The sequence below is a fragment of the Nipponia nippon genome, unplaced genomic scaffold (genome assembly GCF_047370975.1).
Source record: "Nipponia nippon isolate SJK-2023a ecotype South Korea unplaced genomic scaffold, ASM4737097v1 scaffold_23, whole genome shotgun sequence".
NCBI lineage: Eukaryota > Metazoa > Chordata > Aves > Pelecaniformes > Threskiornithidae > Nipponia > Nipponia nippon.
Window position 1 is genome coordinate 7635601 of NW_028262340.1, and position 17194 is coordinate 7652794.

Consider the following 17194-nt stretch of genomic DNA (forward strand, 5'->3'; position numbering starts at 1 on the left):
CAGCGTGGCTGGAGGAATGGTGTGCCTTGTGCAGGCTCTGAGAAGAGCTGGGGGTCAGGGAGCTGGTCACGGGCCAGCGGTAAATGTGGTGTTACTTGTTTTGGCACTGAAGATGCGGAATAGAAAAGGGCTGGAAGTAGGGAATTACTGATCAGAGCTTAGGCCCCCCGTGGCAGGATCAGATCTATTTGAGACAAGCCCTAGACTAACTCGCTAATTCAGGTGCCTTTGTCGAGGTGGAGGCATGGGTCTGGTCTTTCTCTTTTCTCTCCCCCTCTCCGTCTGCTTGGGTGGAGGCAGCGTCTGCAGGGTGAAAGGGACGCTGCTCTCCTGCACAGGAGGAGCCAGAGCCAGATGTGGGCTGGGGCTTGTCCTGATGTGCAGCTGTTTCCCCCCACACGCCTGAGAACTTGCATGCCACATTGAGCAGGAGTGATGGCGGGGAGAGGGGCAGATATCTTTAATCCTCTCGGCACGCACAGCAGGAGGCACTCGGGGTGGATCCGCAGGGCCTGATCCTTTCCTAAATGCACCACACCAGTCAGCCTCCGTGGCAAGCTTGTCCTGGTCCTTCTGTGGCCTTGCAAGTGGCTGGGGTCTGCTCTGGTGAGTCTTCTCTGCCAGCAGCACAGACGGGAAACAATAAGCTGTGGAAAAGTGGCAACAAAGGAGAAAAAAGACAATGGGCTGGGCGGGGGGGAGCCCAAGCCAGCTACCCCAGCAACCAGAGCGGTGGCATCGTGGTGGCACCAAACATGGCAACAACGCAGGAACTGAGCAAACCGCTGTCTGCCTCTCTCCCTACGCCAGGTTCGGGGCGAACTCTCCGGGAGACCGTCCTGGAAAGTTCGCCCATCCTCGCCCTGCTGAACGAGAGCTTCATTAGCAGCTGGTCGCTGGTGAAGGAGCTGGAGGAGCTGCAGGTGAGTGCCACAGCCGCATCTGCCGCCTTTGCTTTTGGTGCTGGTGAACGCGGACGGCGCTTGGGGGTGGCAGCAGGAGCGGGGAGCTCACACCTGTGCCGGTGGGGCGTTTGTTCTGCTAGTTCGGGTGTGTGCAAACGTGTTTCTTTGGGGTCTCCATACAGACCAACAGAGAGAATGAGTTCTACAGCAAGCTGGCTGACCTGCACCTGGAGAAATACAACTTCCCCGTGGAGATGATCATCTGCCTCCCCAACGGCACGGTGGTATGGCGCTACCCCTTCAGCTGGGCTTGGCTCTTCCCATTGGAATGCGTTCTCTTCAGGGTCATCTGCAGACCCTGAACCCAGTGTGTGCTCCCCCCGCCGTTCCCTGGCTCCTCGAGCCTTTGTGGGGCCGTAGTCCCTTACGGTGCTGTGCTCTCAGGGATGCTGTGGCAGGCAGACAGCAGCTCTACCAAGAAATCTGAAACAAAGGTCTTTTTATTCCGAGACAGAACAACAGCAGCTTGGGGTGGGGGGTAAACAATCAGGCCTGAACCAAATGTCTGCCTGTGATTCCTCATTGTCCCTGGTTGGAGTCAGTGACCTTTGGGAAGCCACCGTAGCTTGTTTCCTGCACCCATTCTCCCTTGTGCTCATGCTTTGGAGAAAATCTCTCCTCATCAGCACCTCCTAACACACTTATCTTTCTCCTGATTCCCCACGTTTGTCACAGCAGATCAGCCATTAGCAAGTGCACACACTTCGGCTCTGCTGCGCTCCCCAGCAGCCCCCCCTGCCTTGGATTCATCTTTCTCTGACTGTAAAATGCAAACCTGACTCCCAGATGCTGAATTAGCATTTGCAAAGTATTAGAGATTCTTTAAGAGTTGTTGCAGTCACCTATGCCCTGGCTAGAGGCCAAGGCAGTGGCTGGGGAATTGTTCTGGCTCTTAAAGTCTCCTCTCCTCGTCTGTTTTCTTTCCCAGGTTCACCATATCAATGCCAACTACTTCCTGGACATAACTTCTATGAAGCCTGAAGATGTTGAAAGTAGCATCTTTAGTTTCTCAACCAATTTTGAAGACCCTTCTACTGCAACTTACCTCCAGTTCTTGAAGGAAGGACTGCAAAGAGCAAAACCATACATGCAGACCTAAAAACAAAGGCACCCGAGTGCCCACAGAGACGGCCAAAGACTTCAGAGATCTATTTTGATTACAGCAATTCTTCCTCATCTTCATGGCAGATGTCGATGTTGAGACGCAGACAGTCCCAGGAGCGGGGCTTTGCTCTGGATGTTGGTTTGAGGCTAAGTTCCAAGTGGTACCAGTTTACATAACCTGCCCTTTTGCGTTCAGGCACGTTTTTACAGGAGTGAAAATACTTGAATCCGTAAACGTTCTCGGTGCATACCCCTCGGTTTGCCACTCACCCTCGTGTTTCTCCAGCTCCTGTTCAGACTCTGTGGTGAAACTCGTGTAAGAGCGATAGCAAGCGTCACCCGGAACCGCCTGATCTCAAGGACTGGACTGTACTGAGTCACGGAGAGCAGCGTTGCCGTTATGACCGGACACTCGTGGCGAGCGCCCGTGCCCTCTGGGCGAAGGCGCAGAATCCAGCGTGGGCGGGAAGCTCCTTCCCGGTAGCCGGTGTCCTCCAGGCCTCCTCGCCAGCGGCAGCTCTGAGCTGTAAGCTGCCCTGTGGCTTGGATGCCAGCTCTTCACGATGGCGTTTATTGACAGCAGTGGCATAATGGGACGGTAGCTGGTAATGCGTAGACATGGAAGTAGGAGGTGCGAGCTGGAGCCTTCAGCTCTAGAGCAGCCTCCTCCCAGCAGCCTGTGCGACATGGCGGGAGAGCGGTCTCCCTTGTTCAGGTTCTTTGCATCTGAGGGAGGTGCTGAGGTTGACACAGTGAAATTAGGAATGGAGACGAGGGCATTAGAGGTACGGTGCAGCTCAGAGACCTCAGGCGTGGATTAACTCGGGGGGATTGGGGGCCAGAGCCCCTCTGAGCTCCCCCCGTGCAGCACGTGCACCCCAGGCCACGGGACACGGTACTGCGCAGTGCCCCCACCCTGTTCAGCCCAGGGCCGCTCCCACCTCACCGGCACCGAGAGCTTCGTTCTCCCAGTGTCTCCGCGGAGCCGGTGAGACACCCCATCCGTCTTTGCTCTGAGCTTCCAAGTCACACCGAATGATGAACCGGGATGAAGCTCCCTTTGGGAACGGGAGGTTCAGCGTTACCCTGAGAGCGTTAACTGGTGGAGAACGGAGCAGTTCTCAAAGCCAGCAGTACTAAAGAAATTTTCAGAAGATTTTTCCAAAGAAATTGTTAGGACAGAACGCCATTGGCCCTTACCCGTAACCACCCTGAGCAGTTGCCCCTGCTCTGTACCAATGCCTGGCTACAGAGCGAGTGTAACTTGGAGAAGGAAAGGTTAAATGAAATGGGTTTTAAAGCATATTCCTGTAGACAGGTGAGGAGATGAAGCACCTGCAGTAGATGGCTGCAGACAGCCACGGCTGTTGATGCTTTTTCTGCTCTCTGAAGCACAATGTTGTCGGACCAAATCAAACGGGGAAAAGCCATTTTTTTGGAAGGGATATTTGCATTCCTGAGCTCCAGGACCTGGGAGGAGCCCGGGGGTCGTGATTACCCTGTCCCCACCCCGCCCCAGCCCTCCTGTCTGCATCCGTGGCTGGAGACGGAGCGTGGATGGAGCTCTGGGCTGAACCAGTCTAGCTTCACTAATTGCTCTAGTGAGATTAATTACCCCTGGGATGTTTCTCAGTATCGGCTTTATAACTATGCATTAGCTCTGCACTTTTCTCACACTCCTGCAGTAATGACAGGCTTGGATCTGGCAGCGCTTCCAGCTGTGGAAAGTGCCAAAGCCTCCAGGCAGCGTTTGAGACCGAGCTCCTGTCACAGCGGCGGTCTCGTCCCTTCGGGGGACTTTGGTCCCCGTGGAGAGCGGCAGAGGGGGCGGAGTGCCTGCCCGGCTCCTCGGGAGGCAGAGCTCTCCTGTGCGTCTGCCCTTCTGGCTTTTACAAAGCTTCGCGTGAGGTATTTTTGTTGCACCTTTCCTGAGCCCCTCGGTCGGGGTCTTCGGACTTTGCAGCGGTGCCTGGCAGTTGTGCCCGGCAGTTGTGCCCGGGCACAGAGTTCATTCCACTTGTTCTCCTTCCCGCCGGTTTTGCGGCAGAAGGGGCCGGCGAGGGCAGCGGCTGCGCAGGCAGGGGTTGCGTTTGTCTTTCCAGGCTTGGAAGAACAGGCAGCGGTCGTGCAGGGCCGGGGGAGCCCCTCGCCCGTGCCGCGCTGAGGGCGGGAGCCGCACGGGGCAGCGTCACTTGGCTGACGCTGCAGATGCGGAGCTGCCAGGCAGAGACGGCGCCGGGGCCCGTGCCCGAGCCTGCGGCGAGCCCAGCTTCGCGCGAAGCCTTCGCCATCCCTGGCAGCACCTTGGTTTTTCTTTGGTGAACGAGCGCGCTCCGGGTCGGTCTGAAGGGCAGCAGGAGCCCAGCAGCCGAGCGGGGGGACCCATCTGCGTCCCCGTTACCTGCCAACCTGCCTGCCCGACCTGCGGCGCCCATTGCCGGGCTGCCGCCAGCAGCTGTTGCCTGAGGTTTTGTTAACCAGTGCCGAGCTTTTCGTCCCCCTGTTTGTAAACTTCCTGAGGGTTTTCCCGATAGGTTTGTGGTGCTCGGGGGGAGGAGGTGCCGCTTCTCCCTGCCTCCTGTGCTTTGTGACGCTCTGGTCTGAAACCCACAGCGGGCCAGGGCCGATGTTTGCCAGCGAGGCTCGGGGGCAGCAGCCCCGCGCGGTTCGGTGCCGGTTGGCGTGAGGGGCCGTGGGCCCCGGCTGTAGCTGCGCTCCTTAAACCCTTCCCACCACCCTCGGCCTCCTGCAGTCCTTGCCTCCTCCGGGGCGGGCGGGGGGCGGCTGGGCCGCGGCCGGGGGAGCGGGGGGGCGGGAGGGGGGCGGTGGGAGCGGCTCGGTGGGAGCGGGGGGGGCGGGGGGGCGGGGGGGGGGCGGCCCTCGCAGGCGGCCCTCGCAGGCGGCCCTCGCAGGCTGCCCCCGGGAGCCGCCATGGCACCCGGTGAGGGGGGATGGCGCATGCGCAGGCGTGGCCGGAAGCGCGGGGGCGGGGTTCCGCTTCCGGGTGATGGCGGCGGAGGGGCCGGGAGCGGGGCCGCGCTGCGCCGTCGCCTCTCAGGTACCGGCGGGGCCCCGGGGCGGCGGCGGGAGCGGGGGGGGGCAGCGGCCGAGGGGTGGGGGGGACGGCGCAGGCGGCGGCACCGCCCGCACGAGTCACCGCTGTCTTGCAGTGAGGAGCGGCGGGGAGCGGGGTGAGATGAGGCCGGTCCGCGCCCGCGGGAGCCGCAGCAGCCAGCGCTGAGCCCGCCCCGGCGGCCGCCGCCAGCGCCGGAGATGGCAGCGGACTCCGTAAGTGCAGGCGCCGCCCGAGCCGCGGCCTCCCCGGGCCCCGTCTCCCCCCCCCCCCCCGGGCCCCCTCTCGCCCCCCGGGCCCCGGCCCCCCGCCTCTCCCGCCGCCGGTAGCCAGAGGCCGTCGCAGCTGTCAGCGCGCCCCCAGCTCAGAGATCCGATTTAAAACGCACATCAGGAACCGTAAATTTACCTGCGTAAGGCCGGCGTTCAGGCATTGGGTGCGAAACAAGCCCCAGCGCTAAATAAATTAATGGATTTGCTGGCGGACCGGGCGAAATCGCCTGTTCGGATTCCGGTTGGTCACGGTGGTATTCACTGTCCGGAGGCTTGTGCTGCCTCCTGTCACGAGAGCCGGCGGCGGCCGTAAAGCTGGCGGAGGGGAAGACGGTCAAAGGACGGAGCTCTTCGCCTCTGAACCCGTTTCAGACGTAGCCGGAGACCACTAAAACACTTGCTGTTGCTGAAAACACCCTCGGAGGCCGTTCTCATCGGCCCTCAGCTGGCCTTGAATACACTTGTCACTTTGCCATCATCCAAAACACGTTCACAGTCTTATCAGCGCTGCTTGTATTAAAGACAATGTGGAAGGGAGAGCGTTCCTTTAAATGAGACTTTCTTCTGATTTAATTTTTCCTCTGGGCCCCTCACCTGACCCTGTTTCCCTGCTTTTGGCATCTTTTCCTTTGGAGCTCAGTGTCTGTCACTGAGTGCTTTTAGCTTTCGGTCCTGAAAACACTGCCCCCGTGTTTAAAACGCCCCGTAGTAACTGGCTGTCGTGTGTGTTCAGCTGAAACACGGTTGTATGGAGTGAGGACCTTAGTTATTAGCAGGCTCCCAGTTACAAGTATCACTCAACAAATAAAAAGTCAGAGATCGGAGCTCTTGAGTAGATTGTATAGGAGAATTTCCAATTTAATACGTTTTAAGAAGGGCAACTGGTTTGAAATATTAATTATATCACGTGGCTTCTCGTAGACGATCCCCATCTGGCAGAACAAACCCCACGGCTCCGCGCGCAGCGTGGTCAGGAGGATCGGCTCAAACCTCCCTTTAAAGCCCTGTCCCAGAGCAACCTTTGAGGTAAGCGGACTCGTGAGGGCTGTGGCGATGGCGTGTAGGGCGCTGCCGCTCTTGAGCAAGGCGAGGCACTGTCACGAGCGGCTGTTCTGTCAGCCACGTGTGTCTGCAGAGCTGTACTCACAAAACTCATGTAGCAGTGTAGTTCATTTTAAGATTTTTTTTTTTTTTAATTTCCTTTTTTTTAAAAAAATTCTGTTCTTGTGAAGTGATCGGTGGCACCTTGAGGAGGGTATCTCCTGAAATAGTGTCCACGGACTGGCATAGCACACTAGAGGAGACAGAACCGTGGAGCTGCTGAGGCAGTGCTTGTTGCGTGACCTCCAGCAAGCCGCGTGCCCTCTGGGCCTGCGTTTCCTAAACAGTAAAACAAGGCTTATGGGAACGCTTACGTCACTGTTTGAGCTCAAGGACAGGGCCAGGCCTTGTAGTGGCAATGTGTTGCACGTGGCCTTGGCAGCGTGCTGAGCTGTATCGAGTGTCCCTTCGCTGCCTCGCTGGCCAGTCCCTCAGAGCACACCAGCACGCCCAAGAACAGGCGCAGAAGCCGACACACGAAGCGCTACGTTTCCGTAAGCCAAGTGGTGTTGCTGTCGCGCAACAGACGCAGCTGCCGAGCTGGTGCAGAGGAGAACGGCTCTGACGGCCGGTGCAGCACATCTGGGGCGGCTGCAGGAGATGGGGCACCGTCACCTTAATGCAACTTTCTTCTTTTTAGGTTCTACCAAATGTTTCGGAGCTCTATTTAAATGACGTCCCTCCAGTCCCCACCTTGGCGGACATTGTGTGGATAGCGGCAGATGATGAAGAAACGTACGCCAGAGTCAGGTCGGTTTTCGCTTTGCGTCTGCTGATCCTTATTTTTATGCGCTGGTTTATTTCACATAGCACAGGCCAGACGTTGATCAAATGCTCACAACTTCCAGTCCTCTCGAGGTCTGATCTGGTGCCTGTTGAAAGACGTTTTTCCCAAGAGACAGGAAAAAAATAAAATTGGCCCTGCTGTGCCGTATTTTATTCACTGAAAGATCTGTGCAGAGTAACCCCCCAATCCCTGCAGTTTTCTGGTTGGAAAGTTGAAGAGTTGAGTTCTCCTGGGATTGAAACGTTCTGCCCCCAGGAGTTTGGGTCTGGTCCGTTGAGCTTTTGTCCTTAAAGCCGGGCAGTAGTAATAGGTATCTTGTGAAAGATAAACTGGACTTTGAAATCAGAGGCAAAAGTTAACGGGTGAGGGGCATTTCCCACGTGCACCCCGCGCACTGCCCGGCACGGGGACGCAGTTACCAGGGAGAAATGGCTTGAAACCAGGTGAACACGCCCAGACTTTTGTCCCTGCATCCTCTCACCTCATCTTGTTGGGTCATGATTTCTGTGACGGGCTTTCCGTTCCTTGTAATGCACGGAGAGCACGTACAGCAGCCCAGGGCACCTGTACGGTGGTACCTACGGCGGTACACACAGCACAGTGGCGCGGAGGCTTAATTCATTGTGTTGAAGGCTTCTGCTGTCCTGAGGTGGAGGCAGAGCCTTGCCGGGCGTTGTTGTCACGGAGGGGCCCGGACCTTGTAAATGACCAACAGGTTTTTGTCCTGCAGAAGTGACACTCGCCCGCTGAAGCACAAGTGGAAGCCGAGTCCCTTCACCGTTATACAGCGAAATGCTTCAGTCCCCAACCTGAGGAAGCAGGAGGAGAAGCTGCTCGCCTTGAAGAAACCTGGTTTACCAGCACTGAGCCGAACAACGGAGCTCCAGGATGAGCTGAGTCACCTTCGGAGTCAGATAGCTAAGATAGTCGCTGCAGAGTCAGGTAGGAGTGCAATGAGCTTTTTTTTGTTGATCGAGAAGGGCTGACTTAGTGAACTGTGTCACTTCCTCCACGCAGAGCAGACTTGCGTGTTGTTTTTCCAGCAGAGCTGTGGCTCCCGTCGGTGGGATGCCGTCTTTGGTGTCGGCTCCGTGCTGGTTCTGTGTTTGGATGTTTGCGTTGGAGGAGTCCCGCTTGTTTTTAAGAAACACCAAGTGCTGCTTTGTGACTGCATTTGATCTGGAGGCCGACTCTCATCTCAAACACCTTCTTTCATGAAAACATTTGGTGTATTCTTGCTATTCCTGCTCCGCGTCAGCCATGAGCGAGAGGGTTACATCTTGATTTGGGTAGCAATGAGATGTTAGTGTTTGTGTCTGCTCTGAAAATGGCAGTGCCATTTCTGTAGCAAATAAGGTATTTGGGGAAAAGCCTAGCTGAACTGAGGCATGTCTGTCTTTTAGTAAGTTTGTATGCAAAAGCCATGTTTTAGCCGCAAAACTGAACCATGAGGAGCTGTGTACTCAGCTCTGAAAATATGAAGATATTTGGTAGGATCCAAATCCCAGTGGTTCTACGAGGCTGCAACAGCGGCTGCTTAGAGCGTGGAAACGAGTAAGACAGAAATACCTTGGTATCTGTTTGTGGAGCGTTCAGAAGGCAGAGTTGTTGATCTCCCATCTCAAAAACATTGAACAGTTCTGCAAACTAAAGGAATTTGGGCCTTCCTGAAGACAGTTTTTCTTAAAAGCTGCGTTTCTTGTACGCAGAATACTTTTGCCAATAACCAAGACGACAGCTGTATTATGGCTGCTTTCCAGAGGAAAAGAAGGACCTGCAATTCTCCCCATTGCTTAAAAACCAAACCAAACCAAACCAAACCAAACCAAACCAAACCAAACCAAACCAAACCGGATTGTGCCGCACATGAAATGATATCGGGTGGGTTAATTCCTGTTTATGACGGGTAATAGTGGCTGATGAAACCTTCCTTATCCTACATCTGAAAGCAAATATTTTTTTTAAATTCCCGGATTGCTCCTTTGTGCTGCGCTGCACAGCGCGTGCACGAGAGCGAATCTCTCATGGTCTGCGAAAGACGACGTGGTTGTCTGATTATTGTAGCCCCACGGGACCTGCAGCTTTAGTGACTGCTTACATTTAGTCCAGCTACCCACGAGCCATAAACGCATTTGAACGTGAAACAGAGTCGTGGTGCTTAATTTAGCTGAAATGCTGGTTTCTACGTGAGAGATTTGGGTTCTTCTTCAGTTCTGTGTGATGGTCAGTGGACTCTGTTTGCTATCAATAGTGTGAAGATAGGTGCCACCACATGAGAACATGTGTGATGTTTCTAGCACGTGAAGTCGTATTTAGATGAGATATTTCTTCACTTCCGTGGTAAAGGGCTGTTGTGCGATAATGCACGTGCTGGTGTTTCTGGTGGTCTGTGGTCCTGTCGCAGTACACGGGATCCTGTGTGCCACGTGGTAAAACGAAGGCACGCTGCGGGTGAGGGAGCCACGTTGCCCTCAACTCTGCGGGGAACAGGCGTGAAAGGAGGCATCGCAGATGTCCCCTTAGGGAGGCCGCGCGTGCCCTCTGTCGTCTTGGTGCAAGATCAGAGGAGCAACCGAATTGGAAGAAAGAACGGGGAGATCCTGTGATTTTTTCCGTCCGAGTTCTGTCTCGGCTCTGCAGTTGCTCAAGCTGTGTGCTAGAAAAGTCTGTTTTAATTCAGGGAGAGCAATAATGAGGAAAATTAGAGATCCAGATGGGAGAAAAATGATTTAATCGTGCAATACCTTTTTCTCTCCCCCTACCCAGCAGCGCGCCTGGTTGCTATCAGCTGGCATTTGAGAACAGTTCCTATTGCCTTCGCGGCCTCTCGGTCAGTAATGGGGAGCGGTGATTTAGGGCCTGGCAGTAGCTCAGTAATCTGATGAAGGAGATGATAACTATTTAGCAGGCTTATTTTGGAAAGATGATTGATGTCAAAAAAGAAATATTGTGCAATCTGCTTTATTATATACCATGAGAGAAATCCCTGAATTGGAAATTGATAACTATCTACAAGTTTGCTCTCGAGGCCAAGGGCCTTCGTGCTTTAAGGTACAGTTTGTCTTCAGTACAGGAAGGTTCTTTCACGGCGATGCACACTAAGCATTTTTCTGGGTTTTTGGTTGTTTTCCCTTAGTGTTTTACACTGGAAATATCTAACTCATTTCCACGTAATAACACTCGGAATTGATATAGCTGTTCTTATCCTCACTGCATTTTAAAGCCTGAACAAATAAATCCCATCTTCCCTGTGGAATAGGTGGCCGCTGTTCTCATTCTACAGATGGCGATGGAAAGCCAAACAGGTCAAAATGCCCCCAGTCACAGAGGGAATTGCTGTGACCGTCTGGGGTAAAATGCTGGAGCTCCTGAACCAGCTCCGCATTCGCACCAGGCAGAGCGGTGATGGGGGAAGGAGCCTGAAGGAAAAGAAAGGCAAGGAGTTCTCAAGGCGAGGAAGAAAAAGAGGAAAAAAGTTAAGACAATTAAGAGCTCCGTGCTGACACAGGCTCCCTCTGTGACCCTGAGCAGTCGCTAAATCCCTGTTCCTCCATTTCTTACCCGTAAAAATGGAAAAAGTAAACACTGCCTGACCTCTGCAGGGACGGGGCACAGCGTTTGAACTGGAGGGGTGATACGGTGATGGGCACGGTAGGAGCAGAGAGACGTACGGGGGTCGGTGGGATAAAAGGTACTGGAGGAGGTCGCGTGTTGCAACATGGGGTCATGGGCAGCAGAGTGGAGGGTAGCAGAACAGGATGAATTTGTTTTCTCATAGCATGGGGGAGGCTGGCTGATGATGCCTCTTGATTTATATTCTGTTGTTTGGGGGAAAAAATACCTACGTGGTTTGGTATTAGTTTATCTATCCACCTATATTGTTTTCTTTTTCAGCCTCTGCTGCGTTAACACCAGATTTATTATCTCCAGGAAGTTCAAATGCGTCTTCTCCTGTACCTTGTTTCGGACCCTCTTTCCAATCTACAACTTCCTTTGTCATTAGCGATATCACAGAGGAGGAGGCGGAACTCGAAAGCCCCGAGCTCCCGTCCGTCTCCATGCTTTGTTCTGCCGCCTCCGAGTGTTGCAAACCCGAACCAAAGGATCCCGACGAGGAAGATTCCGTCTCTCTGTCAAAGGCCAGCAGTTTTGCAGATATGATGGGCATTCTTAAAGACATTCATAGGATGAAGCAGAGCAAAGACTTGTAAGTGCTTCCTGAACTCTCTTCATTTTATTTTCTCTCTTTTTTCCTCTGTCAAATGATTGTAGACACTGGGCATTGCATCCACTGCTTGTTGGTGCTGCTGCATACTCATGATTCACCGGGGGGAAATACCCGTTTAGAGCAGAAGTTGCTAACACTTAACGTTTCTGGGGGTTTGTTTAAGGACGGTTGACCTGCCTGGGTAGAAAGCAATGGAGGGGAACTTGAGCACAATGTCTGGCTGCTTCAGCTTGTTCACCTGAAAAAAAGCTTGCGTTTGCCCAGATGAGAACCAGGCCCAAATGTATCGGCAGCCGTCAGAGCGAGGGTCGCGCCGCACGCTCTGCGGGCAGCAGTTCCCGGTGCTGGTGCTCAGAAGCTTGGGAAGCCCAGCAGCTTTTTCAGCACGGCACATGCAGGAATGAACACGCGGAGCTTTTCAGCTTCTCAGCTTTTGCACCTGGCCCAGCTCTGCGCGTGGGCAGAGCGAGTTTTCGCTTGTCTCATGATGGGTTTACACATCGATCTTGAGAAGGCCTCAAGCTGCTGACACGCCAGCTGCTGCGCGGCTGAGATGGGGTTCTGCCCAGCCGAGAACGTAGCTGCTTTAACGTTGGCTCTGCTGCCTGCGTTTTACACAGGAGATCACAGGGATAAAGTTCAGTTTCCACATTTTTCAGGCCAAAGATCTGTCCAACATTATGTTGTGTGAGTAAGATTCCTGGCCAAAAATAACATGTTGTGTGATGTCTGTTCGCAATTTCTATGCCTAATTCAGTTTAAAAGAAATTAAATTCTCAGCACTGAAAAAATTATATAGTCAAATGAGAGAAATATGTTCAGCTTGCATCCAGAACGCCAGTACGGTGTTACACGTCCGTAATTCACACAGCTTACCCTTTTGCTCTTCTTTTCCTAAGTGTTAAATATTACTCAAAGCTTGAATGCTCACTTGCTCCATATAAATGCCTGTAATCTTTCTTGGGGGTGAGTAGAATTCACGGACCGCAGACGAATTGCTCCTCTTCTTTCTTCCTGTCTGTTGCAAAGCAGCGCTTTGGGCATCCAGAAATAATTCAGGATTAGTAGTCAGCGGGAGAGAGAATTCTCAAGAAAAATACCTGCTGTTGGGCGCGACTGGGCCACGTTGGCTCAGCAGAGCTCCGGGTTAGGCCGTAGGTATCTTACCCGTTAAGACCAGAACTGGGCCATTCCCTGGCTCTGTTAAAGCCAGAAAAGCTTGCAGGTGCTTCACGTTGCGACACGTCATGTTTGAATGTAATGTTTCTTTATCAGAAAGGGGTGGGACTAAGCATTCACCTGTACCAATGTAATTAGCAATCTTCTCATTAGTGCAGGCTGGTATGTCAGCCTTCTGTGGAAGCAGGCTTTTCAGGGTAAGAAAACGGCCATCTGTGCCAGATGAAGATAGGGAAACGTGCGTTATTCGGGGGAAAAAAACCTCGTACAAATAGAGATTATGGTAGGGAAATGCGAGGCGTTGCTTGTCCGCGCCTGGATGTGCCAGCAAGGCTCCTGCCAGCGCTGGCCGAATCATGAGGAGCCAGGCGCTGGCTGGGGGAGGCTGTGAAAAGCAGCGCGTAGGTGACGGGGAACGTTGCGATGTAATGGGTCACAATTTCACTTCATTTCCTGAACAGAACGTGTGAGAACAACTAATAATGGGTGAAGGTGTTTGATCTTCTGTTACCCTGGGAGAGCAGCTGTGTGAGTGAGTGGGAGGGAGACGGCTTGCGCACAAAGAAGGGATTTGCCAACAGCGTTTTAATGTTACAGGAGAGGGGGGAGAGCGAGGATTTGGTAGAATTCTTGGGGGGAAGGGGATAGCTGCCAGACCCCTCCTCGCTGGGGTGCAGCGGGCAAAGGAACTGAACCACCCAGACCCCTTTCCTCCCCTTGCGACGGCTTCGACCGATTACCTGGGAGCTGGGGCACGCTTGCTGTGGCTGCTGCTTGGTCAGGGCTCGGAACAATTCAACAGAAAAGCTTGAGACTGGTTCTTGCTGGAGCTGAACCGTTGTCCTCTCCTGTTTCTCTGTCTCGGCCTCTAACTTGCCTCCTATGTGCAACAGGGACATTTTAGGATACAGTTATTACAGCTTAATTAAAGCTGTTTGTTTGAAGAATCACAGGTAGTTGAAAAATGACATTAAATAAATCGCTGATGTTCATTTCTTGATGAGCTTTAGTTCCTAGACACAATCCCCTGGTGCGGGTGCGGTTGTGTGAGCAGCCCCACGCTTCTGCAGCCGCGCCGCTGGGTTACGCAGAGCGGTGCTTAGCGTAGGTGTGCAGCACTGGTAACCTTAAAAGGCTCCTGTACTCTTTAAGTGGATGAAGGTACCTGATGATGCTTAACGAGATAACTACATGGATGCTTCTCTGATGCTCCTATTTAGGACTTGGTGCTTAAACACAACCTTGGAAGCTTCGGGAATGAGTGAGAAACGCTTGCAGGAATGTGCATGTTTCCCTCAATGCGAAGTAGAGCCTGTAGAGTGTCTGTGACGCCCTCTGCGAGGGGAGCGGCTGAGCGGCGTGCCTGCTGGCCGCGCGCTCGCTGCGGGGTTAAGGACAGGTAGCGTGAGGAGCTGCTCGGACTGTGAGTACACCTGCACTTGTAAGTACGACTGTTACAGTGCTGAACAACGTGATTTTTCCGTGATGATCTCCTTGGCCCCTCGAGTGGCTAGAGAGGGCCGAGACGCCGAATGCTGGTGCTCCGCGGTCCGCTGCTGGTTGTGCCTCGCTGTAGGACGGTGCACCCTCCGGCAGGAGATGGTCCTGTCCTCCCCCCGCTGGGGGCTATCGGTCGCTTCGCTCAGCCTGGGAGAGCTTTTCCTTGTTGTGCCAGTGCCAGTGCTGCCTCTCCTCGCTGCCGTTGGTGTCGCCTCCTCCCCGGCTGCTTTGGTCTCCCCTGTCCCTCCGCCGGGGCAGCTGACGGATGCTCGGGGAACCCCGGATTCTCAGGTTTGCCCGTGCGGAAGGAAGGGTCTGGGGAGGCTCCAGCCCCTGCGCTCTGGTCTTTCTCTGCGCCCTTTTCAGAAGGAATGGTTCTGTCGGGATGAAATCAAAGGCATGCTTCTGGCTACCAAATCATCTTTTAGATTAACGATGCATTTATGCAACTGTAAATTCAGAACTTGCATCAGCCCAATCTGACAGAGCACTAAGGGTCACCCCTGAGCAGCTCAGTGGCATCCCACGCAGCTACTAAAAGCCTTCACTGTTAATTTGAGAACAAGCCCCTCCCAAACCCATATGGAGATACTCCGGGCAGATTTTTTCTTTTAGGAATGTTTAAAACACCCAGAATGTTTTCTGACCAAGGGAGGACCTCAGCTATTTAAAAAAAAAAAGTTAAGCTCTGAAATTATTATTATTACAGGTTCTAAACAAAACCTCGGTGAGCAATTCACGATAGCTGAGGAAGGAGAACTGGGGTTTGGCTTCCCATAAAACAAGCTCAGTGACGCTTCCAACGCGACCCGCTTGTCTGAGCCGGTGGGACGAGGCTTTGGTGACGGAATGCGCAGCGCAGCGGACGCGCAGTAGCCAAGCGGAGGGAACGCGTGCCAGCCCTCCTTCACAATACCTGTAACTGCCCATATTTAAACGTGAAAGCGTAGATCCATTGTATAGCAAAATTCATGGGAAGAAAATGCTTCCAGGACTTCAACTCAAACACCACTTGTAGATTTACACTGAGGGGACGTAGGCTGTAAATAATTAATGAAGTTTTATTTTACTTACTTGTTATGAACACAGTTGAATAAAAATTATAGAGAGCTTTGATGCTGAGGTTTTCAGGATACCCCTTGATCCACAAAATGAGCTCCAGGTTTCCTAAGCCAACATGAAAGGGCTGAATTTTTAACTGCTTGTTGTTGGTTTGTGGTGGTGTTCTTGCACGTCCTCCACTTGCGACAAAAGCCGATGATAAAGGCTGCAGAAAAATACTTGAACGGCTCTAACCGGAGCTGTAAACCCCCAGTTCTGGCACCTCTCTTTACTGACGCACCGTGCTTTTGTCTTCCATGTAGAACCCGAACTTCAATGAAGGAGGACGACCCGGCCGTTCTTATAGCAGAAGTTCTGAGAAGAAAATTTGCCCTCAAGGATGAAGATCTGGCCCTGAAGGAGAAATGATGTTACCGTCATTAAACTCTGTAAGCAGAAGTGTTACGCTCCCACGATTTTCTCCACAGTAGCTGCCTTCCTAAGGATCGAGCCTTTTGCCTCTTTTATTAATTAGAAATGGTTTCCGCACTGGACACTTAGGAAAGACCCTGCGGATTTGCTGTGTTTGCCATGTATTGTTCTATTTAAGAAAAAACTTTTTAAGAAGATGGGAGGTCTTTTCCACCTGTATTTTGATGTTGATTATTGATAAGGATCTTCTGAAGAGTGCAATGAGCGCCGCTGGATGACGTTCCTTCTACCTACAATCTTCCTTAGGTTCCCAGTTAAGCATCAAGTTATAACGGCCTTGTTACAGTAGAACTAGTTACCATCGCCAGGATAAGCGGACGTCAAACATCCAGTTTGTTCTCTGTTCTGAGGATGGGACAGAGCTACTGAGAATCAGCTAATGAATGCCTCCAGGTCTTCGGCGTCGAGGAGGTGGGTGAGTCACCGTGCTGACAGGCGTCGTCCCGCTCACGCCGAACCGATGGCGGGATGAAACCGCGGTCAGCGATCAAACCCCTCGGTCGCGTCTACGGGACGCTGGCTGGTTTTAGTAGCCCTGGGTATTTCTTAACTCACGAATTATCCCCACAGTTGCATGACAGAATGGCCTTAATTTCTTGCCAGTAATTTAATGTTTCATTAATAGTCCTTGTATTCAGATGATGTATTTTATTTAGCACTCAAAAGGTCTATTTATTGAACCACCAATGCTAAGAACCGAGCACCCACAAGAGCCGTCATCTGAGAGGAGGGACGAAGGAACTTGGCATTGTCTGTGGCTGCAGTTCTCGCTAACTGAAGGTCTCCTTCAGCTCCACGTTCTCTGCAGTGTTCCTCACAGCTGTATTTAAAGTATGATTTTTTTTTTCCCTTTATATAAAATGGAGCCTTAATAAGAGAATGGGTGTCCTTGGTATTATTAATGCGCAGGTGTCCAGACATCGTATCTCGGGGAGGCTGGGGGTGGAATTTCAGCCGCTGCAGCTGAAGCGCTGGCTGGTGGCGCTGCAGATGCCTCCAGTCAGATGCCAAGGATTTTCTTAATCCACCAGGCCCCAGCCCTTGGAAAATTAAACCATCGTCCCCACCTTAAAGTGAGAGGATTACAGCTCGGACTTACCCAGGACAGGTGCAGCGTTACAATGCCTCCCTTTATCACAGTCTTCCTCGCTTTAAACCTCTGGCCAGAGCAGTTAGGTGCTGCGATCCCAGCTGCAGCTACCAGAGGCGCATCTTTCGCAGCCACAGAGGCATGAGCTGAGAAACGTGACCCTCCGCGGCTGCCGCACCCCAGCCGTCACCTCCAGGGCTGGCACAAGCAGCAGGCAGCTGAGCCTAGCGCTTCCTCGAGGCAGCCAAGGCGAAGGAGATGGTGTGGTTCCTGAGCTGAGCCTAGAAAACCTTTAAATTTCGACTTGTGGGATCCCAAGAAATAGAGATGCATCAGCAGCGGGCACTTCAGGCTGAGCAGCA

The 17194-nt window shown here is 53.0% G+C and overlaps 2 protein-coding genes across 10 annotated transcripts in view; both read left to right on the forward strand.

Moving 5' to 3' along the window:
* The window catches only part of SELENON (selenoprotein N), an 18184-nt gene extending 13378 nt beyond the window's left edge, over positions 1-4806 (forward strand). Inside the window, exons 10-12 of the mRNA XM_087761287.1 lie at positions 811-923; positions 1088-1189; positions 1894-4806. Of these exons, the coding sequence (XP_087617413.1) occupies positions 811-923; positions 1088-1189; positions 1894-2064 (386 nt within the window). The 3' untranslated portion in view covers positions 2065-4806. The remainder of the gene's footprint in view (positions 1-810; positions 924-1087; positions 1190-1893) is intronic.
* On the forward strand, positions 2456-16650 carry MTFR1L (mitochondrial fission regulator 1 like). Of its 9 annotated transcripts, none has more exons than XR_015705557.1 (9): positions 2456-2595; positions 5240-5357; positions 6336-6440; positions 7156-7265; positions 8033-8244; positions 11197-11509; positions 13930-14150; positions 14919-15127; positions 15574-15651. XR_015705557.1 is itself a non-coding variant. In XM_087761295.1 (8 exons), exons 2-7 carry the CDS (start codon positions 5343-5345, stop codon positions 15677-15679), a joined length of 861 nt encoding a protein of 286 aa, XP_087617421.1. In that variant the 5' UTR covers positions 5025-5127; positions 5240-5342; the 3' UTR covers positions 15680-15699; positions 15989-16650. The 9 variants fall into 9 exon arrangements, 3 of the variants coding, with proteins under 3 accessions (XP_087617421.1, XP_087617420.1, XP_087617422.1); XR_015705553.1 differs by lacking the exon at positions 2456-2595 and adding an exon at positions 5025-5127; XR_015705554.1 differs by lacking the exon at positions 2456-2595 and adding an exon at positions 5025-5127 and having other exon boundaries at positions 13930-14132.
* Positions 16651-17194: the final 544 nt, after the last annotated feature.